The 24,884-nt window shown below is 45.4% G+C and overlaps 1 protein-coding gene across 1 annotated transcript in view; it reads left to right on the forward strand.

Moving 5' to 3' along the window:
• The first annotated feature begins 1,577 nt into the window (after positions 1-1,577).
• Positions 1,578-24,884, forward strand: part of SYNE2 (spectrin repeat containing nuclear envelope protein 2) — a 199,346-nt gene continuing 176,039 nt past the window's right edge. Inside the window, exons 1-2 of the mRNA XM_075150894.1 lie at positions 1,578-1,746; positions 19,770-19,885. Coding sequence (XP_075006995.1) covers positions 19,807-19,885 — 79 coding nt within the window. The 5' untranslated portion in view covers positions 1,578-1,746; positions 19,770-19,806. The remainder of the gene's footprint in view (positions 1,747-19,769; positions 19,886-24,884) is intronic.

A 24,884-nucleotide genomic window follows, 5' to 3' on the forward strand; every position in this document is an offset into this window, starting at 1 on the left:
GTGTTACAGTAGCTATAACACAGAAGTTGGGAAACTACAGCACAGCCTGAATGCAGCCCTTTGCCTTCAACTGTGTCCATGGAGTATCAAAGACAACTGTGTCACTATACTAACATTAATTAATCCTCAATAAAACAAGTAAAAAAGTACACAAAGAGCTCATGGGTTGATTTGTTGCAAGGATAGCATGAACCAGAGCAGGTGTTTGCCAAGGCAGGGCAGCCAAGTTGTAACCAGCTTTGACTGATGCTTCTGCAAGTTGTGTTCTTGGGCTCCAGCTGAAATAGCACTCAAAAAGCTGCAGGGTTCACTTTTGCCTGGAAAAGAAAAAAATCCTTACAAAAAGTCAGGGCTCCAAATCTGGCAGAACTTCTTTAGACATATCTGTGGGTATAAAGAGAAGTTTGAGTTAGTAGGTACATTTGGCTTTGTAGCCTTCAAATACAGGACCTCGCTTGCTTCCACTTTTTTAAGTTGGTTGATGTTTTATCAGCACAGATTGAGGAGAAACGCGATGTATCCGCACTGGCAGGAAGTGGCTTTTGGGAAGTTACATTTTTCTTTGGATAGCCAGCCGGCCTCTGGGTGTGTAAAGCAAATCTCACTCTCAATATTTATATCCTCTCACTTTGTGAACTCTACAACCAAAAGCTATCCAGTATCAAATGGAATAAATCTAAGAAATTCCTTCCTCTCCCCCCTCAAAAAACCCCTCCTCTGAAGTTCTAAAAAACCCCTAATTTGCTCCACGTTCACACAACTGGCCCCCATTTACCCCTTCAGAGATCTGGCTGGGCAAGGCCAGGTGATGCTGTCCCTGGAGCTGAGGAAAGAGCCTGGATCTGAAACAGGGGAAGGCGGCTCATGCTGGGGATCTGTGTGTGGGGCGAAGGGAGCTGGGAGCTGAGCTGGGGAGGGCTATGGAGGCCGTGTAGGAATTGGAAAGGTCTCCAATTTTTGCCTGCTTGTATTTCTGATCTTCTAAATTTGATTTGGGTGTGCTGCAGATCTGTGACAACACAAAAGCATTTTATTTCTTTGTATCGCCTGTGACCCCAAATCTTCCCAGACCAGAACATGGTTCTTACCAACACACAGGTTTTCTTACTGACTTCCAGCACGAAGCTTTACCCAAAGCACACGGACACACGCCGTGCTTGTGGCCTTGCCCGGCTGTTTCCACAGCGGGGCGGGACGAGCAGCACCGTCCCGGTTAGCGCTGGGAGGGAAAACACCGGGAAACCCGCAGCACGAAACCGAAGCCTGGTGAGGGCAGGAGCGGGTGGGGGGCAGTGGGCCGGCCCTTGCTCCCGCTGGTGATCCCATGACACACGCACAGCCGCGGGTTAGCCTGGGGTGTTCCGGCAGGGAACCGCCGTCCCTGCGCGGGAGGCTGCGAAGCGACGGCAGCTCCCGCAGCTGCCTGCCCCGGGCACACACCGCCCGCGGGCGTGGGCAGACCCGGCTGCGGGGCTCGGAGACCGCCCCGGGGAGGCCCCCCCACCCCCGGCACGCCGGGCCCTCCCGCCGCGGCGGGGGGAGGTGGAGCGCCGGCCGGGCCGGGCCGGGCTGCGGGGGCCGCGGCCGCGCCGCCTTCCCGCCCGCGGGCGGGGAGCGCGCTCGCTCGCTCGCTGGCAGCGGCCGGGGCGGGGAGCGGCCGGTCCCTCCTCCTCCTCCTCCTCCCGCCCACCCTCGCCACCACCACCCGCGCCCGCCGCCGCCGCCGATGCCGGGACTGCGCCCGCGGTGAGTCTGCCCCGCCGGGACCCGCCCGCGGGAAGTTGCGGCGCGGCCCGGCTGCGCCTTTGTGCGGGGAGCGGCGGCTCTGCCCGACTCGGCCCCGGTCCCGGCCCCGCCGCCCCCGGCCCGCCGGTGCCGCCGCCCCGCCCGGCCCCGCTCCCCTCCGCTGCTCCGCCGCGGCGGTACCTGCCGCTCTTTGTTCCCCGCCGCCTTTGTTCCCTCGGTGCCGCCTTCACCTTCGGCACCGCCCGCGCCCCCCGCGGGACGCCGCTGCACGGGGGGCGCGGAGGGACCCCGCTCCCCGAGCAGGCTCCCCCCTCTCCCTGCCCTTTTGCCGGGGGAAGGGGGAAAAGACAACGGCGGGAGTTCACTCGGCGCAGCGGGGGGAGCGCGGCGGGGCACGGCCGGCGGCGTGAGCCGGGTGTGGGGCGAACTGCCGCCTCCCGGGCCCTGCCCTCCCCGGAGCGATGTCCGTCCGGCAGCGCCGCCGGGAGAGTTTCCGCGGCTGAGAGCCCGAGTCGGCTTGTTTTGAGGCGGTGGGGAGGGAGCGCGCAGGGGGGTGCGTGCAGGTAAACGGCGTTTCCCTGCAACTCCGCTCCTTGCGTGGGTGCCGTGGGTTATCACTTACAAAGTCGTTATCTCTTGGGTTGCGTGTTTGGAAACTGATGGTGGATACTTACTCAGACAAAGTTCTCGGGAAAGGCAGTAACTACTTTCCTGCGAGGGCCACAGGCGTTTCTTCAGTCGCTGTATTAGCGGTGCCAGGTCGCTGCTGCTGCCCCGGGTAAAACGTTGCCTGCTGAGGGCTCGCAATTTCTCTTCTTCCCACTGCACATGGGCTCCTTTCTCTTCCCCGCCTTGCGTGCCATCTCCCTCCCGCCTTTCCTCCCTCCCGTCTTTAAGGGGCTCCTGGCAGCCTGCTGCTTCCTCTTGGAGCAGTTATTACGGATCTGTGTTACTGCGGCCCATGGGATGCGGCACGTGGGTTGTCTGTAACTTGGCGCTGACTTTGTGTCAGGTGCTGTGCGTGTGTGGATTTAAGAAAAGGCTCTCTGTCCTCCTTTCACCTCAGTCCCCTCGCTGTCCCTGCAAAATGGGGTCATTTTTCTTTCTTCTCTTTTTGCCTGAGAGCTGCTGGAGGAATTGGGAGGTAGAGCAGGTGCACGCTCCTCAGGTTATTCAAAATGTACGGAGAAAAAACTTTGAGCAAGTTTGTTTGAGGGTTTCTCACAATCTTTGTCAGGTCAGCGACTATGTGTTCCTCACACCTCTGCTTCCCTCTTTCAGAGTCCCTTGTGCCCCATCTGTCCTCTCCCGCCTCTTTCCATCATTCCCTCTTTTTCCTCCCTCTCAGTTTTCAAGGCGATTTCCTGTCACAAGACAGACGGACAAAGACGTAAGTGCCACGTGCAAGATCTTGGATAGATATTGCAATTGGTGCATCTGTTTATTCCTCTGTTTGAAATGCAATACCTGCAGGAGGGACACACGTGGCCTCTGGCGCCTGGTTAGCTGAGTCACGGGCTTCGGCCACTTCTGGGACGCTTTTATAGCTCTGAGAAGGAGCACGGTGGCAGCTGAGAACACTGCCCACAATAACAGTATCCGCCACCCCACAGGCACACACACACACAGCCACCTCGCGCTGAAATCAGGGCAGCCTAAATAATTGATTTCTAAGGCAGAAGAAGGCAGTCGTAGCGGGAGGGGACGGGGTGGTGAGGAGTGAGCGTGCGGTGGCAGGGGAGCAGAGGCCCTGGCACCTGCCAGCGAGGGCGATGGGGACGAGTTGAAGCAGAGCGGGATGGGCGGTGACACACGGGAGTTGGGAGGGATGATGAAAAATCAGCGGTGATACGCAGTAAGCGTATCAGCCTGTGCTGATGTGTACCGTGGCGATGTTTGAGCCCCCCTTGTGCGAGATGCTGTACAAACACGTGTTCAGACGTGTATAAATGATGTCTGTTCTTTCCTTCTTCATAATGAAGGGTAATGAATGATAATTGCCATTTTACCCTATCTATAAAAACGTTACCTATAAAAACATGTATCAAAGTTCCTTTATTTAAACAGTTCTTTACAAATAACTTCAGGAAACTGTATTTCAAGTGCCGTTGATATCATACCGTGTTAGGAGTTGAACATGATGGTTTAAGAGGGGCAAAGGAACTTTTTTCCCTCCAATAAAATCTGATAAAAAGTTCATTAAAATAAATGAGAACTTTGTTGGTGTCAGTAGCACTCGGCCAGTCCCATAGTGTGCTAACTATTTTTTATTTATTTGTCAGGCAAAGATTTTAAGCATAGACACAATGAAGTAATTCAAGAAGCGGCATGCATTACTGGCTAATGATCTAATAGGTTGAAAATGCTTTATCTCCCTAGTTGTTAATTTTAAGTTTTACGGTATAAGGGAAAGTAACAAAAGAAAAAATTGTTACTATTTGTTCCTTTGCAGTTTTTAACTGTGGGTTTTACGTTATTTCTTCTGATAGGTTTTTGGGCAACGTTGCTTCTTATTTCAGGAGAAAAATGCTTTGGTTCGGTGGAAAAATGGGCCACAGTTTAGCCCTTTTACTGAGTTCATTATACGCATTGTAAAACCCCTTTACCAGTAATTAATTCCACAAACAGTGAGTTCAGCTCTGCTCAGTTTCCTCGCCGTCTGAATATAGAAATGAATTAAAGAAAAAAATCCCAAAGAGGGCATGAAGAAGCACAGCTTGGAAGATCAGGTATAAAGAGCCTCATTCATTTTGGTTTATCTGTAGTACAGGGATATGCCCTTGCTCCATGAATCATCTCCTGACATCTGTTTGCAGCGCTGTTTTCTTAGCAACTGTGGCTCTATTTTCGATCTGGACTCTCAATGGCTGGGTTTGTATGGAGAGATGCGAAGAGACGATCCAAACTCTTCCTAGCGAAGCTGTGCCTTTCAGCCCATTTACCCATTTTCTTTTCTTCCCTGGGGCGCAATAAATACCGGTTTTAAAAGTCTACCAGCTGAGATGCTTTTTCTGTGTATGTGCAGAGAGATGGTTATCTGTTGCTTACCACAACTGAAGTGTTTCCCCGAGATGATCTGGCAGCGTGGGAGAGCACCTATCAGGTTGCAATGGGCTGTGTCGTTTCTCATGTTGAAGGAGTGAGCCCTGTGTGCCACCGTGCTTGCCCGAGCTTTCCTGTGGTTTATTTTGAACTGTCATGGGACTTTTAGATGTGGGAGAGGACGTGGTCTCGGAGGAACGCTGGAAACGTAGACAGTGATGGCGAGGACCCACTCCTAGCAACGTGCCTGTTTGAACAAGCAGTCGGATTAGGTGGTGGGATTATACGTGTGGAGTGTGGAGCGCTGTATGAGTAACGCTTCGGGGCTGGATCCATAAGCTGCGATTAAAGAGAAGGTGACATTTCATACACCTCTCACCTAATCTTCCTTTGCCTGAATTTCAGCCCTGGCTGGTGTGGGTGGAAGACTCCTGTAACTGAGACAGAGGTGGCCACGTAGCTGCTGGGAGATCGAGCTGATCTGATTTTTGACGGCTGTGCTCTGTGGAGGGGATCGAGACCTGGCTTGGGTCTGGGAGAATTTTTTACTTCAGCTGATGTGGCCAAATCGGTCTGGAGCATGAATATATGTCTGGGAGTACAAGTGCTACGTCCATGCTAACAGACAGGCTATGTTCACCCCACTCCCTCTCGTGCAGGCGTGCAGCTTCCCCAGGAGGAGCAGGAGATATACCTACTGGACTATGAATCAAAAAATACAGTGTATGTTACCCCATAGGACGTGGATTTGACTGCCTGCCCTTCCTGGACTGACTTGTGTCCGGTGTAGCGTGAAAGGTGTCAGCAGCAAATAGTCACTGTGCAGGATGAACGTGTTTTGGCTTGGGATAATGTCGAGAGGGGAAAGACCCCCAATGTCTGGAGCATTTTGTCTGCGAAGGGATTGCAGAGTGGAGATGGGAAGGCTAAACAGTGTCTCTGAATACTGGCCGGCTTCCTGCGACCTTCATGGTTTGCACACAAGTCCCAGTGTTAGCCAGGATAGGAAGAAGACAGCCTCTGTAGATCACCTAAATCACAGTGTTCGCAGCAGGAGATGAAGAAAGCTGCTTCTGTGGAGATGCTAAAGGGCCAGAACAGGGAGAGAAGAAGGAGTGGGGAAAAAACTTCTGTTCGGCTCAGCTGCGCACACAGGGAGGGAGTAGAAAGCTGCGCGGGGGAAAGGGCTGGTGCAGAACAGGCTGTTACCTCCCCACCGGAGGGGGAATGGGGCAGAGCTCAACTCCGAACTTAACTTTGGTCTCTGGTCTCTTGTAGGGAGGCGTGTTTGCTTTCTAACCTTCCTGCAGCCTGCTGATAACTCCCTACACAATGCAGCCGCACAGATTGGCTCGAGAGGTTTTTAAGGAATTGCTGACCCTGATGCAAGCAGTACTGTTTGTGGCCAGAGATGGGGAAGAAGAGAAAAGAATTATATTAGTTATTTAAGCTTTAAGACTCAGGCTGCAAGTTCTATCAAAGGAAATGACAATTAAGACGGAAAACAAAGCACTTGTAATTACTTTCATGGAAGTGTAGGGAGGAGGCAGAAATGTGGGTTTTACAGGAAAAAGTTTTGCTTGCTGAATCTTTTGGCCTGTGGTTTGCCAGGAGAAAGACAAGAAGTTGGTGAACGATGGAGTGAAAGAGCGGAGCAGAGAGGGGAATGAATACGCTGCTGAACAAGCCTTGTTGGTCTGCGGCAAAGGACCCGTGTACAACTGGCCACAAAGTGGTTGTAAAGAAGCTTCAGAAATGGGTTCGGTTCAGTTTGCGTTACTGAGACTTCTGCTTCATATTGGATTGGTTTTTGTTGTTATAACCACCTAAATGATGCAGGGAGAGAAATGAAAGCTGCCCCACAAGCAGCACGTCCTGCTGCTTAGAGGCTCTCGTGTAGTGAGCAACGTGAAGCTTTGGTTGTAGGAATATTTGATGAAAGCTTCAAGTTCAATGACTAAGTGAAGCTCCTCCAGCAAAGCCAAGCCCTCCCGGTGAAGGGGGCTGCATATTGTCTAGTTACAAGATGTTTATAAGGGAGGGAAGCACAGAGCGCTCGCACCTTGTGTCTCTGGCGCTGACACTGTTTCTCACGTAAGTGTAAACCGAGGGGGGTGCTTCTTTGTTTACTTACTTTCCCCCAACTTAGAAGGGTGAGATTCATCTTGCCAAACTACAGCATCACTATCTGCACGACAGACAGTTGTCCAGACTCCTTTCATAGTCACTGGAGAGGAGCAAACGCTTTCGGGCCATGATTCATCCACACTGAACTGGGCATCTAAAAAAACATCGGACGAGCTGTCCTAAAAGTGCCTCCAGTTTCTCTCCATTGTTTCTGCAGAGCTCAAACAATGAACGCGCATGGAGGCATCTCTCTTGTAGCTGTTCAGTGTCAGGAGAGCTGAACCTCAGCCAAAGTGTCTCCTATCCCAGCAGAGGCTCTAGGAGAGCTCCTAGTGCCCTCATTTTGACCAGATTCGGGGTCCGTGTAGGGTGCGCAGTGTAAGGCGGTGTGCTTGGAGGGCTTTACCCGAGACCAGAGAGCAGACAGCAATGTCCAATTCAAAGCCTTCCTCCTCCCCTGGTCAGTCATTGGATTCAGAAAAGCTTCGGGCTGGACCCATAGCGCCAGACAATCTTCTGCTATAAATAAGAGGCCAAAGGGGATTTGCGGAGCAGCTTTTTCAAGGTCGCACATCAGGGTAGTGGCAGAGGTGGAAGCAATGAGGATGACTGCAGGCTCCCAGAGGTGTGTTCCTTCCCCTGCCCGTGCTCCTTGCAGCTGCCCTGCAATCTGCTGCTCTCCCGGGGGCGAGACCGGCTGCCTGGCTCGTGGTGGTGGGCGGCACTCGGTAGGTACTTATTTCCTTTTTTGTGAAAACTTTTTGCAAAATTGCATAGGTTGTTACTCATCCTCCTTTCCCTGTCCTTTCTCTTCCAAAAATCCATAGTTCAGGCACATCGCTGAATTGCTGGGTATTCCCTGGGCCAGCGTGGATGATTGTATGTGTGCTCTCAATCTGCAGCAAACAGCTAAATCTTGAAGGAGTAAATGTGCTTCACTTCAGGCTCGCAGTGGCCTAAGACAGCATGTGTGATTATTCATGGTGTTCAGATGATGTGCGGAAACTCTTTAAACTGACATATCTAAAACTTGCAATGCGTGTCTAAATGCAAAGCTGTGGGGCTGCGCGGGGAGCTGTGACCTGGTCTATTCTGAAGAGTTGCTGGCACCGCTGTGTTATTTAGCGGCTTGGAGAAAAATAATCACTAACTCTGCAGATAAGTTAGGCTTTTTCCGGAACAGGTAAACCAGGTAGGTTACGGATAAAATTCTTCCTGTGTGGAGAACTGGTTTACAGCAGAAAGACTTTCTTTGCTAAATGAGCTGAGTATCTAGGGGGAGAATTTGTTGAAGGAATTTGATTGTATACCAGAGATACAAAGTACAGGCAAGTACTGAGTGTTAAATGGATCCTGTGCACTTCTGATTTCGGACAAATACCAGAGCATTTCCTACGTGAGAATAGTACGTGGGAAAGAATATGATAGCAGTGAAACAGAAAGAATGTGTTGTCTGAGCCAGGATTTGATTCCTGAAGTTCTGCTTAGGGGGTCTGTGGGTGAACTCCAAGGGGTGAAACAAATTGCAATTTGATCCCAGAGAGAACAACTGGGGAGAGGAGGGAAAGAGCAAACTATTAAATAAGAGCTGGGAGAAAAGCCAGTCTCCAAAAATAAACATTGAAGATCAATTCCAGGTATTTCCTGGTATTGTCATCCTGCTTCATCAACCACTTGGACTGTAACAAGCGGTTTCACAGTGAGCAGACTGACAGGTTTAGGGTTGGTTGTTTTTTTTTTTAAAAAAGAAAAAAAGTGTCTGATAGATTGTTCGCAATGTCGTTTCTTACGCAGAACTGGGTGGGATGTTGGTGATGAAATACCCCTGGGATGGAGAAAGCAGAGCTTGTTATTGTAAGAGCGAAGTAACAGCAGAGCCGGCTTTGTTTCGGATCAGTGAAAAATCTGAATTTTCTTCCCAGTTACGTGCCCAGGGCACCTCAGCAGTTCCTAGGGGGGAGGAAGCAGATACTTGTGCAATGTAGCTGTGAGCAAACGCTGTTCCTGCAGAGCAGTTGTGCCTTACTAGGTTGTAGGTAGACTTGGAATGGCTTTACAGATACTGTTTGCAAGTGAAGGCTTCACCTTTGAAAAGCTTGGAGGTGACTCTGAACATGTTTCTTCTTGCAAAGATTCTCCAAAAAGCCAGTCCAGGAGTTTACTGTACCGAAAGCCAATGCGTGGATTGTAAGGAAATTGAAGCATATCCTGTTCCAGGGACTTGCGTTGGCGGTCACACGCCCGCTCCTTGCTGGAGTTTCGTCTTGGACGCTGACTCCGAGAGGTGCGTCTCTGCAAACCGTACAGAAACATGCCGCAGTGGGCTGGAGTTGGCTCGGGCGGCCAGATGTGGCTCGCGGCTTAGCTCACCTGCTTGGCCGTGGCCTTGCTGCGGCTGCCTGGCCCGGGAGGGAATGGTTCGGCAGCTCTGCTTACGCAACACGCGTCTTCTCTTGCTTGACTGAACCTGCCTGTGAGTAACTTTGTGTTAGTAATATTGCTGCCTTTCAGCGAGGGAGATGCACAGGGCTCACGGGCATTCATCCTGTTTTGTCTCCGTTGTAAGACATCCTGATTCCCAAAGAAAGCAGCCTGGACAGCTCTGTGATTCAGGCACTGAGGAGACTCTGTCATCCTGCGTGTGCAGAAGGGGAATGCATGAAAGAAGTAAGGCATCCTTTAGTCTGGGCCGTTTCTAATTTGGATTCCTTGGCTTTGCAATTGCAACTGTATTTTTTATTTTGTTGAGTGAGAACAATTTATTCTAGCAGGTTACTGCGCAGCACCAACTTCTTTCTCTTGGGTTGTCTATGTGCGGTTTGGCTGTTTGGTCCTCTCTGGCAACAATACTGGTAAGAAATACAGTGTTTGGCCTGGTTTTCACTGCACACAAAAAGTTATTCTACAGGCTTGAAACTATGCTATAAATCAGAGATTTAGGTTTGTGTGGGTTTTTTTTTTTCCTAAAGCAACTAATTCTTTGAAAGCAGAGAGAAAGGCATTTTATTTGTCTTAAGCAGTAAACAAAAGTGCTTTACTTTGCGGAGCAGTGCAGAGGCTCTGCTGAGTTGCCCGAGCGAAGCGCTGGTTTTCTCCCGCAGCGGAGAGTCCCGCACAGTCGGCGTGGGAGGCAACACCATCGAAAGGCCCTTTTCATGTGTGCGAAACCGGCACAGATACGTGAGCGTGCAGGCTGCACTCGTGGAAAGGCTGCTTTGTCCACAAACCCTGAAGTGCATGGGACAGAAGGTGGAAAAACAAACAAACAAGACCCTGACTAGCATTTTGGGGGGAATTTTCAGCTGAAAGAATTATATGGACATGAAAAACTTGCTCTTCGGAGAGGCAGCCCCTCCAGGTCAGAGCGGAGGTGTGCTGGGGAAGAGTGGTAGTTTGCATTGCTGCAGCCTCAATTGGACATGCTTGAGAGAGTAGCTGATGAATTCACAGCTGCCAGGCTAGGACCCATCATTTAAATTGTAATTTGCCCTTCATATTTTGGCAAGCTTCGTTTGCCATTTGCTTGACAAATCTCTCTTTTGTGTCCTCCTTCTGCCTGTGTAAAACAGCAAGTGCTGCTGGAGAGAGCTACTTGCAGTAGATTCCTTTTCTCTGCTATATTTAGTGATCAAAACAAGTTCGTGATCTTTACAGGAATACTGCCAAAGCAGATAGGTTTAACATGAGACATGCCCTTTCTCTTTTGGCTCCCAAATACACATTGCATTTCACTTTCCTCCCCTTTCCTGACACCATCAATGGCTCTGTCTGCGGAGGTCTGTTGTGCAAACATTGCACTGCCGCTTCCAGAGATTTTGCTCTGTAAGAACAAGTCCCTGCTCCAGTGAAAACTCCTGCGTTTAGATTGCCGCTATCCCTACCTTTCCCGTTTCTTAATTTGCTGAAAGAGCAGATTACTGCTTTTCAGGAAGATCTTTCTGAACAAGAACAGCCTTATGATTTAATTGAGAAACTCCAGCCCTTTTATTGCTTAGGCGAGCTTCACTCAACAGAATAATCTGTTTGTTAACCATCTGACTGTTTCCTTTATTTGGGGAAAAAGGGAATTAGGAAGGCAGTGGAAGGGAAACATTTGTATTCCTTCAAAGGCAGAATATTACTAGGAGCTTGATTCTCATTAATATCATGTCTTTAATACAAAGTGGGTGCAGTTATTATATAGTGCTATTTTAAATACCTTTTACACCATGTAAAGTGGCTCCAGTATTAATGGGAAGCTGGCTGTGAGTCTCTATTAAAACACTAACCAAGGAATTTCAGTTGCAATCCAGGGGAAAGAAAGAAACGTTTGTAAATAAAAGAAAGAACTTCCTGCAATACTTCTTGCTTGGTTAAAGCAGGCAGCGTTGTCCAGTTTGTTCTCATCAGGCATTCCCCTGCGCGAGAGTTAAACTTGCTCTGATTGCAGGCGATTCCCTCCCCCTTCCCTTCTCAATTGTAAAAACTGACTCTGGGCCAGCAAGCGCCGAGGAAGGGCTATGATGAGCTGCGCAGCCCTTTGCTTTTGTGATGGGAACTGCACGCCTAAAGGTCGGAGGTCTGTCTGCGCCCCGCGGCGCCGAGACTGCTGTGGCCACGCTGCACCCTTTCCCCTTGCCAAAAGGAGGCCAGGCAGAGCGTGGCTACTCAGTGCTGTGCCTGGCTACCGGCCTCACCTGAGCCCAGGTAGCCGGGGCGAGGGGGTCAGGTAGGGGCGTCTTTTGTGTGAAAATGGAGAAGGGCTTGTTGGAGTGAAATGGCAGCTGTTGTCTTCTGGCTGCGCGCTTTCCTAGCTAACCAAGTGGGTAGGAGGAGGTCGTGTTTATGCACTGGATGTACTTCCCAGGTACAGCGCAGATCTTGGGCCAGCTTGTGTTTCTCGTGTTGTTTTTACGATAACTCTTCCCCGCAGCCGCGTTATCTGCGGGAAGCGGCCTTGGGGCTGCGGCGCGGCTGGCGCGCCGGGCGGCAGGGGAGCGTGCGAACGACCCCTGCTTTGGGAAAACTTTTCCATTCTGGTCTTGTGGCAACACACCGTATAACGACAGGGCTTTTTGCACATAATTGGAGGCTTCCGGGCATACACAGGTAGATTTGGGCTGGGATGTGCTTATGGGCTGTGTGTTTTGGGGATTGAATTGTCGCCCAAACCCTTGACTTCGATGGAGCCATGAAGTCACCACAGTATTTTGGGCGTCCTGCATAGCAGTGTACCCTGGGGTGATCTAGGGGCATGGCATCAGCCTTCTGAGCCTCCAGGCATTCATCGCTCTCCCTTTTTACATTAATAACTGTGATTTTGAGTTCTGAGCAGTTCGTGTTTTTATTAGCGATGTGGGAAAACTTGGAAACCAGTTAAAAACTGAATGTTTTCTCCAACTTTAGTAAGTATGCTTTGGCACTGCATTTCCACTTGGGAGTAGATAAATGTGAGATAGGCTCTTATTCGGAGGGCAAGCAAATGCACTGTGCACCTCCACGGGTCAACTTTTGTGAATGTGTGAACAAGGCTTAGCTCTGTTAATAAAAGCATTTTTGTGCGTGTGTTAACAACAGCGTGGAGTTAGTGCAGTTTTCAAACTGTGTAATTGTACCAGGGTGACTGATATATTACCACCCCCCAAAAAAAGAAAAGGTCAAGAAAGACACTTTCCTAACCACGTTTTTAAATTGATTAGCGCAATGAGAACATCCATTGTGCTTCTGTAACAGGAAATATTACTGACGTGTAAATCAAAGACGAACCAGCAACATTTGCTGGCCTTAAAAAGTGGTGTGGCTTTTGTATGCTCATATGCTTGTCCTGGCATGTTTTCAAAAATTATAAATAGATCATTGGAAAGTCCCTGGATAACAAAAATGTACTGCCGCTGGTTGTCATAAATAAACTAATAAGAGATGTCTTGGTCTTGCAGCTCCTATTCTTTGGAGGAGTCCTTACTTGTGCATATAGTTTCGGTGTGTCGGTTCACACGAGGCAAGACTATTTCTGTGGCAGTGGGGTGTAGCTTTGTGTCCATCTCTCTATCTCTTGCAGATCTAATGCTCTCTGGGCTTGGTTCTTTCTGAGCAGAGTTGTTCAGCCTTTTCCAAGCTTTTCCCTTTTCATTCCTTCATCTCCAGCTACTGATAGCTTAGGAAGACCCAAGGCCAGACTTGTTTCAGCATTGTCCCAGGCAGTGCAGAGTCTCTCTAATGCCACATGCTTTAATACCACTTCTTAAAGGACTGGCTGATACCCGTCTAACTGCGGTAGGGTATTATGTAGGATCAGAAGGCTACAGCCTCTTTTCCCTATCACCTTCAAAGTGATGGAAACCTAATGGAAGGACTTTTCTTCCTCCAGGAAAGCGCAAAGAATGTGCCATTATTGCTTACTGGATGATGACAAATTCTTTTTTTTCTGCCAGATGGGGAGAATGGTCCCCCCTCCTCAGGTGGGGGAAGTCAAGGTAGATCTGTCAATGGTGCTGTCCTGATTTTTGCTACCTGAGAATCTGGCTCTGAAGGGAAGGGTATCAGTATGTTTGCTGTGTGATCCCATCCCATCGCTGTGTGGAGCTGTTTGCCATCTAAGATTGCCCACAAGAGCAATGTTGGCAAGCATGTTAAATGTGGAAGGAATGAACTTCAGTCTGGTGTAGGATCTTAAGAAAAGAGAGTGGTTTAGTGTAAAGATCTTGGAAAATGCATGCTTTAAACAGACCTTCCTCCCCACCCCCATCACTAGGTGAAAAAATGGTGAAACCGTTATAAATGAAGTGTTGAGGAGAAAGCATGACCATCAAACTTCAGTGCTGTGTCAACTTCTCTGACTTAACAGAGGCATGAGTACATCAGAATTGAGGGGAAAAGAAAGTATTGTAAAAAAGCAAAAACCCAAACCATGTAAGGGATTTTCTGTGATAATTCTTTAGGTCATATTATCATGATCTGGATCCCAACAATTTGCCTCTAAGGAGACTGTGACAGACTTACAGAAAAGTAGTTTACTAAAAGAAGGTGGCTCAGCAACACTTTGCAAGACTCAAGGCTCGCACTTGTGAATGTTACTGCTTCTTTCTGAATGTAAAATAAACTGAGATCTTTGTTAATAACAAAAAAGGAAGAGGGTCTTCAGTCGGTCTGCATTCTGCTCTACTTCCTTTGGACTAGTTCACCAAAGATAAAATCTGCCGTTTCTGTTCATGACGTTGGCTCGGCTGAACACATGAGTAATAATAATCTGTTGCTAGGAACAGACTTCAGTTTACATGTAGAGGCCTCTATGGAGGGGAAAGTCTTTTGAGTCCCTGAGTGGGTCATAAATAATCAGTGGCACTTCAAAGGAGGAAAAGTAAAAACAAGCGGTTGGAGATGCCATGCAAAGATGTCTGCAATTCCTATTGCAACACCAGTGGAAAGCATGTAGCCAACATAATTGGGAAAATATGGGGCATGTGTCTACAAAGGCAAAACCAAAGAAGCAGGGATTTACTAGCAGTGGGTTATAATATTCAGCTACCTCTAGCTGGGCTTGTTTGCAAGGTATCTGCTGCTTTCAGCTTTAAGGAGTGCACATCTGAGCTAATTTCATGCCATATGATTTTCAAGATTGTCTCATGGGGAGGGGTCTGAGGGTGGTACATCTGTGTGGCAGGCTGTGGGACAGTGTAGGGATGTGGGAGTTAGCTGTAAACTCAGAGACTGCAAACGGTCTTACCTGAGACAGCATGGAAATCACACCAACTAGTTTACCTTGCTTCCTAATTTTGTAGAAGTAACCTTAAATAATTAATGAAATACATGTTTTATATTTTAACTGTGGTTACATACATTGTTTTGAAAATGGCAGTGGTTTCACTGTAGAGGAACGTACTGTATAACTGCTATTTTTTTAATACGATGAAATCTTACCATGCTCGGTACTTAGAACAGCTGAAAGACAAGGTTTGCAAATGACCCTTATCCAAACTGTGATGTTAAGGCTATGAAATCCTTGCTAACAAATCTTCCAAATCCATCTGAAATGGTTTTTTTCCCCTTTCTTCTGAGACAAGAATGTCCTTATAAAGACCCTGCTTAAGAAGAGCGTCTTTTAGGTCTCATTGGGACTTAAGCCTCACCGGAGACATGGTATTTAAATCAGCGTGGTCTTTCTCACGATAAAATCTCTGGAATGTAAAGCTTGGGTATGATTATTTTCAGGTTAGTTCCTTGAGATTTCTAGTCTGCTACCTGCTCTTAGATTTCCCTCTGTCAATGTGCCTATGTCTATGTGTTAATACCCAATACATTTTTTAATCTGCTGGCTAATTTGAGCTTAATTTGGGAAAGGAAGAAAGATTCCAAGGAAGTTAAGTTGAAATTACGTGATATGACTGTGCTCATCTAACTTGCAGCAGTGTTTTAAGGTGCCCGTTGTGAGAAGAGCTGGAGACGTAAGGGAAGAAGTACCCTATCCAATACCCACTAGAGGAAAGCCTGGGTTTGAGTCTTAGGGGTGCCCTTATCACGGGAAAAGCTTTTGTTGATGGTTGAGCCATTTGAGCGGCAGGTTGAGCCCAGGTGGTCAAGAAGTTACTCCTCTGGAGAACACCAGTGGAAAGCTTGTCTCTCGAGGAGGACATTCGCAATGCATCTTTCTTGTGTGACTTCTCCCATGCTGCAGAAGAGATGAACTCGCACAACGGCTCTGGTGCAATTCACTGAAGTGAATCAACAGGAAACAAAGCCATTGGAAACAAGGTCCCAGTGTTCCTGGGGCACTCTCTTTGGCTCTGTGATACTTCACAGGTTGTCCCAGGGTGTAAGCACGTAAATGTTTTCCTGTATTAAAGCCAGGCTCTCCAGAAAGAGGGAAAGACAAGGTCATTTTCTTCACCTTCAGTTTTATCCCCACTGAAAAGGCACGCTATCATTTGAAAGCATTTGATTTCTTTTCAACACCACAGGTATATATTCCATAGTTGTCCAGCATTTCATGGAAATGAAGGATTTGGTTTAGCTCTGCAGGTTTGTTGAGTTATTAGGAAACAAAATAATCAGCTTAAATACAAAGTAGAAAAGGTGTTCCTAAGCCTATGTAAAGCATTGCTAAGCAACCTTACCAATAGCTTGATGGTTTAAGACTCTTCAGAGGTTGATATGATATAGTTACACTTAATATGCTTTATTTGAATGAATTTTGGGGGGGGTGGAGGGAAGGGCAAAGGGACTAGCATATTGTCCCTGTTTAATCCCTTCTCAGACAATCTGTACCTTGTACTTTTTAAAGAATACTAATCCTTGCAGGTATGTCCTCCAAGAGTGTGTGTGTGTGTCTCCCTTTCAGAGCAGCTGTGGCGTCTGCTGTCGGGGCAGGGCAAAATGTATGTGCTGTGTTGGACGGTGAACAGAGGGTTTCAGGGACGTGAAAGTTTTGTCATAAACTTACCTTGTATTAGCTACGCATTTTTATAACCTACACTGTGGATTTGTTGGGTGGATTTCTGTTTTTAAAAAAAAATACTTTAAAAAATCCCATCCTTTTGGGAAGGAGGCCTTAATTTGACCTTAGAAGAAAACAGGAGCATATGCTTTTTTTCATTTATACATGTTCTATGATTATGTGCCATAATTTATTAATTAATTAATAAAGTAACTTAATTAAAGTTAATTAATGCTTTAAAGCTTAACATACTTTCTGCTTTAAAATCCTGGAAGTTTTATTAACTTCAACTACTTTCATGCTTAGAGATCTGAACTGAGATTGGGGTCCCGACACATGAAGTTCAGTACAAGCACACAGAAGGAGACACTAGGTACTGTGTGCTTGCAGTAGCTGGCAAGGGATGGGGACAGAGAAGGAACCGTCACAGAAAGGTTGAAAATGCATTTTGTTTTGTTTATGAAACTTCCATTAATGCTGTTCACGGCTCTTGCATATTTTCCTGTTATCATAGAGGAATTTTATTGCAAAATCCCGTTCCCTTTCTCTGGGCTATGCTCCTGATGACTTCAGCATCGTGCAAGTTAGGTGAACATGACTTGGCTCCGCCTATGTCACCATCTCAAATTTGGATGCATTAAAGTCGAACAGATATGTATGTTTTCACTGTTTGGAGATTTTGTGCTGCTTTTGTGCCTTTAAAAGAAAATCCTTAAATAGTGTTTAGTTTAAAATAAAATGAAAAAATGAGAATAAACTTGTGTTAAAGAGAAAAAGAGCATGCATTGCCACTGATGTTGAGTGCATGCCCCAAAACCACAGGAACGTACATACGTACATAGTTTTGGGGACATCTTGCTTGTAGGCTCTGGTGGGTATCTACGTGTGTGCTTCTAGTCCTATCCCTCTTCCTTTACGTGGACACCCAATTTGAGTTATAACCTTAGGTCCAAATTCAGACAGGCTCATTGATTTCACCTGTGGATTCACTGTTGCCCAGTATTTACTATTTTTTAAATATCTCTGAAGGCTTACAGTTGGCCACTGGAAAATTTAAGGTGGAGGGAATGCAGCTAACTATCCCTGTGTCCCAGGAGCAAAAAAGCAACAGATCTGATGATGTGGTTGGATTCTGCTTACATGCTCCCCATTTGGGTCTTGCTGCTAACTTAGTAGCCTTCAAGGTGGTGATCACAGAATCAAATTCAAGCCATACAGTGATACCCCCAAAAATATTAAGGCCGCCTGACATTTTGCATTTTTAGACTTTGGTTTTGTATTGCTTGATCTTGAGAGATAAAGGAAGGAGTTTCCCAGGAAAGATTGCATTGCATTGGGCAGCGCTACTGGGAGAACTGGATTCTCGCTCAGTCCCTGCCCTCGCTCAGTTCCTGCAAGATGCTAGCCCTGGCTCTTAAACCCCAATTTGTATCAGTGGCAGCTAACTGTGTTATTTTTTGGTTATTTTTTGGTTGTCTGACTTGAGACTCATACTTCTAGCTCAGGAACAGAGGACCTCTAAGAGCTCTCCAGGGTTGGAAGTCCCAGTGTCTTTTAATAAAGGCAACCACTTTGTTGTCTATTTCTGAACAATTCTAATCTTAAAATCACATAAAGCCTTTGTGCCAGTTGCCTGTATTGGGAGGCTTTGTTAGGACCCAGTATTTAGAAATCATCTTCCGATTTCCATCCTAACCTCAAGGCATGCCTTACTTGTATCATCCTGTTCTTGTGCCTGCCAAAGATCAAATACTCCTTTTCCTCCTCTTTTTGCTACACTAAGCAAGCCAAACTCTTGTAAAATATTTTTTCCTTTTCTCTGATTATCTAGATAGGTCTCATCTTTACCTACCCCAGCTAGAATTCCCTTTTCTTGAATCTGGTGCCTTGAGTTTTTAGTTGTAAGTTGGTGACTTGCAGAAATGCTGCATGCTCACTGCAACAGTTGGAATCAGTGCTTTGGCCATAATAACTAATACCTATTCCTCTGGAAAACCAGGGTCAGATTAGCAACTTTTTTTTCCCGTTTATTCTCTCTGTGCCTTTGCTTGTCATGAGTAAAACAATGTCCCATGGTGGGGGGGTTGGACTAGATGGTCTTTAAATGTCCCTCCTAACCCAAACTGTTCTGCGATTCTAAATGTGGGCAATAACTCCTGATCTCATGTAGATGCTGTAAATGTGAATTGATTGATGTTTGTGAAGCGTTCAGATGCTGGGGTGATGAGTGCCGTAGAAAATCTTGTGAGGAACCTAATAATCCTGTCATCAGAGAAGCTCTTGGATAAAGCACAAGGACGCAATTGTTCAGGGTGAGGAAAACAAAATAGTGAATAGCTCCTCGTTAGACGCATGTTGTCCTTTCTGTGCATGAGGGAGAAAGGGAGTGAGGAAAAATAGTATATAGTGGAGTAAACAAAGGCTGCCTCATGATTCATATGCACAAGGGAATGAATGTAAAAATTTCTCTGGTGTTCTTTAATGTTGTATTTCCTTATTCACCTATTCACGCCCTTTATTTTGACATATACCTGGTGGATGAGTTAATAATATATGGTGTGTAAATCCTAGTACTTCTGATAAAAAGGTTACAGTTATTTAGGTAGCAAAGCTTGTTTAAGGTGAGCTCTTACTTAATTTTCAGCTTTATTTCTTTTTAAATTCATTTAACTTTTAAGTTCCTGATAAAAATGAGTCTGTATCTAAGTATCCGGTTTTTCCTACAGTGGCAAGTTGAACAATATAGCTACTGCAATACTAGAAACAGTGTCAGTCTTTTAAGAAAGATACAGCATATTGTTCACTAAAGTTGCATTAGAGATAGGGGAGATATCCAGGGAGAGGAAAATGGAGGAGTTGGGAAAAGAAATTCCTTCACGGGGGTTGAGGAGTAACAAAGGTACCAGACAGAAACAGCAGTTGTGATTATTCTCATACAATAAACGCTGCTTTTTCATTTCATCTTAATCTTTGCAGATTCTGCCTAAATTGTTTCCATTCTGCAACAATTATCTGGACGGGAAGAGATATCTGGGAAGTACAAAGATATAAAGAAAACCTTTGAGGTTTGGCAGCAACAAATCTGCAGAAGGCACTGTAAGCCTTTGTCAACCTGGCTTTCTCAAAGAAAGCAACTGTGTTTGAATTTTCCTAATCCTAGTGCTTTTGTTTTCATGGCAAGACACACTGGGATCCATGGTTTGTGTTGTAGAGTACTGCTGGCCACCGTTAGAAAAGAGTCAAGGGACCAAAACTTGGATTCACGCAGTAGGAACATTTGCTTTATTCTGTATGCGCTAAGGAAACAGCCTACCAAGGGAAGAAAACCCAAAACAAAATGCACGTTTCAGTGTTGCATACTTGAGCATCTTTGATATCATCAATTTTTATGTAAAACTTTACTGATTGTAGTCTTTCTTTCTCTTTTCTTTTTTTATAATTTCAGTTTGGAAATTGATTAAAGAATCTCCGTAGGATTTAATATGGCATCAAAGCAGTCATCTCCCTCAACAGAGGAGCAGGCTTCCTCCGAAATAGATGATCTCTATCTATCGCTGCAAGGTAAGTTACTGTAGGTTTTTGTGCCTTTTTAATGTAGATTTTTGGCAAAAATCTGTGACTGTGTACAAGTTGAAGGGAATTCTGAGAAACCCGTTAAAACTAGCGTTATGATCAGTGTAGTTAGTTCGTATCTGTGCTTCTTTGCAGATGTTTCTGTGTTTCACGAGAGACACTTCAGCAGTGAAATGAAAGATAACAGCTCTCATAGTACTTTCTCCTGGTATTTTCAGAGCCGTTGCCTTTTTTGGTACAGATGTGCTCACTGGTTCTTATGCTTTGTTACTCAGCATACGTGTTACTGTAAACTGTTCTCAAGGGAACCGCCAGCATGAAAGCAGTTATGCCATTTCATTAGTTTCCTTGTTTTCAATTTGCTGACAATTAGGTGGTTGCATTAAGCTGTCTTAATGAGGCTATTAACTACAGTACTATTTTATTTTATTTCATTAGTTTTTCTGTTCTTACTGCTATATCCCCTGCACGAGTAGAAAGATAGCTTGTGGCCAAAACAAGTAGAAGTTTTTTGTGGCTTCTAAACAAATTTCTTACAGGTCAGAGTCTTTCATCCTTACTTGCAATAAGTTATAACTTGTTAAGGAAGCACTCACTGGCGGATTTTTAATTGTTACATTTTGATGGCAGTTAACCTGGACAGTTAAGTGATAATCAGTGCATCAGCACTGGCCTCTCAGATAGGCTTTCTGGGTTTTCCTTAATCACGTATTGAATTTTCCTCTATAAGAATCTCCTGGAAAGGCTGATTTTCCTCTAACCGTGTTCATGAAAACATTCATGGTAGCTATCAAGGAGGCTGGTCCAGGCAGCAGGACTAGCGCTGCTGGAAAGCCCGTTTCTGATGTGTTTAGAGCCTGGTTATTCTAGGACGGATGGACTAAGTCATGTTTCCACAGAGCTATTTCCTTTTAACTCACTTGCAATGAAATTACTATGGTGCTTAGTTGAGAGAAAATATGTTTAAAACAGATGGTGCAAAAGAATATTCTGCCAAGTCACTTTTACGATCCATATTTGCACTAATATTGTCATTGAAGCCGTGTGTTTTGATGAGTGAGTATTAACAGTGGTCTAAAGCCAAACGTCTTTAATGGTGAATTTTCTTCCGTTTTGCTTCAGTATTACATTTTAAGGAGAGCAAGCAAAAACTCCTAGTAGACAGAAGCTAGTCCGACTGTTGCATCAAGCACAGCTTGTCAGACACACATTTGTTGTGCCAGTCAACTCAGCCTTCGGTAGAAAGAGTGAGGTGGCTGTTGTCATGAAACGGCTTTGGAAAACACTATCTAGCTTTAAGGCACAGGGTACTGAAATAAAGTTACATGCGATTTTAGAATAGGGTTTTATTTTTAAATAATACTCATGCTATTTTCTGAAAAGTCAGACTGGTGTTTTTGTGTCAAATAACAGTAGGGATTTTGGTCAGTATCTCAGTGAAAGAGCCCTGCTTATAAAAATTAAAATGACTATATTTCTTTGCTGTAATAATTTGAGCTCCTAAATTATGCTGAAATGAACACGCTGCAAACCTGGGGCCAAGCTGTATGTGCCTGCCTGTAAAACATCCGGAGATGTCCCTTAGAAGTGACAAGCAATTTTTGTAATGATTAAAGATGCAACAAATGGTACAAGACACGTCCTATGTATGGAGCTGTGACGCTGCAGCATCTGCTCTGGGTCAAACAAGCAAATGCCGACACAGCTGTTATGAAGCACTGAAGACACATTCCCTGACATGACATATAGAAACCATTAGTAAGTCTACCTGCAGATCTGTGGTAGCAAAGGTGAAATAATAATAGGATCACTCAAGGAAAAGGATTTTTTCAATAATAGGAATCTTGGGATGAGATTTGCAAAGCAGCCAGAGACTTTGATTGCTTTAAATCTTCAGGTTCACCTGGAGAAGTTTTAGAGAAATCTCAGATTCAAGGAATGGCTGCTTATAACTATTAGAAAAGCAGCTTACTTTTTGGGTGACTAAAGGTGGATGTGAAACGGAAGGTATAGCTTCAAAGAGTATGTCCAGCGTTGTGTAATACACAGCATAACAGGAGATATGCAGAAGAAAAAGTAGGGGTGAGATCTAGTCTGATTTGCTCATACTTTATTCTACATTTAAATTCTTTGTGATCCAATCTTCTATTTTTCCTGAAAGACATCTAGTGGTGATAGAGCACTTGTCTAGTCCGGTTAACTAGGACAAGATCAACTTAATGTGCCAGTCAGTTTGGTCATACAACTTTGTGAAGTTACATGCCTAAAAAATGTAACAAAATGGTTAGCTTTTTTTTTCCGTCCCTACCATGTGTAAACCCACTCATTTTAGGTATGTTTGACTGTGATTTAAGTCACAGTCTTCTGTGAGGAAGATAGCACTTTTGGGAAGAAAAAGAAGGAAAGAGGGGAAGAGGAACCTCCTTAAAATAATTAGTGAAACGGTTACTATGTAGTAGCTCTAGTTATTATAGGAATCCTATTAAATTTATGCTAGTGGCTTAATATTGTAAAAACCTGCTTTAGTGGAATTTCTGTTAGTGGGTTTTTAGTTAGAAGGGTGTTCAAGGATGAACATTCACTTTCCTTAATAGTGTTCGGCCTAGAAGATGCAGTAAAGAATGTCGCTGGAAAATAGGTTAAAAAGTAACTTTATTTTCAGTGCATCTTTTTTTTCAGCTAAATATTTTAAGGACATTTAATGAAGCTTGAAAAACATGAAGAAAATAGGTAAAGAAATGAAAGCAATATGGTTTCTAATATTCCCATCTCCAGACATTTTCAAATGATGAAGCTAATCACAGAATCATGAGGCTGAAGTAAAAAGCTGCAAGAATATAAACCCTTATATATGTATCTTTTCAGATTTATATATTGCTCTTTAACCTTTTCCAGTTTTCAAGCTCATTGCCACAAACAAGAAATAGTTACCACCCTCCCTCCCTGCCAAGAAAATTGAAATTGCTATGAAATTGCATGATGTCAGGACTCGGGCTCCTTCTTTCCTGTTCTTTTTTTTCCTTGATGTTACAATAAAATTAAATCAGATTAAGATCAACATTATCTGTGCCCTTTTCTCCAGCACCTCTCTGCTTTTTCCCAGTTTTCTGATGCAACACGACTTACAGCAGCTGCAAAGCTGTTTTGTGTCCTTGCACAGCCACCTAAAAGTGCAGGTGAAAAGCCTGGAGCTGGACCTATTATGGATATATCCTTATGGGGAAATATTTAAGGGAAGGGTTTCTCCTGCCAGGCAGGCTGCAAACATTTTGGTGAAGAGAGGATGCTTGCCAGGGAGGTGCTCCGTTGTGGTGTGTGGACCATCTTTGAAACCTGGAGTCACCTTTGCTGCAGCTGCGGAGGGAGCAGGCAGGAGCTCAGGTCTTGGCTGGCAATGAGCGTGGGAGGAATAACGCGGGAGTCCTGTCCTGTGTCTCCTCCTCCCATAGCTTCCCTCCCAGCCTTGCATTACGGGCTGGCCCCATAGAGGGGTCCAGCCTGGCGCTCGGCCTTCTGTAAATGGAAGAGGCACAGTCGGGGTCCAAAATGGTTTTCAGCTACCTGAAATGAGGTGGCATGTCCCGTCCTTTGGTAAGAGAAGGGCTTCACGGCAATGTTTTGAGAACTGTTAGAGATATGACTACTCCTTGCTGATGAGCCTGAGTGTGGGATTGCAGCAAGGGGAATTTGCAGCCACTTGCAGATGGGTGGCTACAGCAGAAATTGGACAGGGTTTGTGGCGCTCTGGAGCGGGAATATTTTTTGCTTTCGGGATGTAAATCTGTTTACCTGTGGTAGGATCCAACTTCCACTTTCCCTCCCCTGCACAAATCCTTCCACTTTCTTCCCTAGGTCAGCAAACACACCCTATGTGTGGCGTTTCCCACCAAGCCTGTGCAGAACTCTGTTTTCCCTTTTCTTTCCATGCTTGCTGAGCTAATTCAGACACAAGAGAGTGTGTTTTAGCTCTCGGAGTTTGGGGCATGTACTTAGTCTTTCACTGTTTAATTAACTGCAGGGGTCCTGATTTTTGGCTCTGCTTGTTAATCCGAGTGCATGTTACTGTTCATTGCTGTAACGCAAAGGATGATCATATAAGAACGTGGCTGCTAAAACTGTTTTTGAAGAGTATTTAAGAATATAAATGAATTATGCTATTTTCATGCAGTTATGTCTAATCCTTTATGAATGATTTCTCTTCAAGTGAAATTGAAAATATGGTGATATGTACGGGTAGATTTTGTTGTGCAGCTTGTAGTAGATTGCACTCATCTCCGAGTAAAGGAGGATATCTCTGAGACCCGCTTAATTCATCCAGAGGTCAGGTAGACTGCTAATTCTTACCCAGCATTTTTTTTTGTTCTAGCTGTATGCCTCATCTGTTGGGGCCAGTATGTTATTAGAGCAACCAACACATGAGACTGCCTAAAAAAAATCAGTCATGGGTATTTTTGTCTGTTTCGCCTGCCTAATGAAAAAAATAGATGTTATAGTTGTATCAATGTGTTCCCTGTTAGATAAATTTCAATTTGTTAAAGGCATTATCAGGTGCCTAACTGGTTAAAAACTGGCATTAAAATGCCTAAGGAGTGGACCTGTGTAGGGCACTGAAGGCCACTTACGTTTAAATCCCTGCTTCACTGTGGATTTTCTTTAAAATGTTAGAAAAGCCACTTAAGCCCTTATCTTTAGAAGTATGTTGATATCTAAATGATGTGACTTAGTACCCTTAAGAATTTAACCTGCAACCTCTGTCTATGCCCCCAAGAACAGTGCCTCAGTTCATGGGTTGTCGTGGCAGTAAAGACTGTGATTTAGAGCTGCTGCAGGGTCCTGGCAATGAGAAGAGCAAAAGCGTTCAAGAAAGCTGGGAGGCCAAAACTCAGTGTGAACATGCTTCCTGAGTTAGCAGCACTCTTGGTAAATTGGATAATTTGCTTTCAAAAGGAAAGGGAGGTTGAAGGGAATAGTGTAGAAAGGAAAAATT

The sequence above is a fragment of the Calonectris borealis genome, chromosome 5 (genome assembly GCF_964195595.1).
Source record: "Calonectris borealis chromosome 5, bCalBor7.hap1.2, whole genome shotgun sequence".
Classification (NCBI taxonomy): Eukaryota; Metazoa; Chordata; class Aves; order Procellariiformes; family Procellariidae; genus Calonectris; species Calonectris borealis.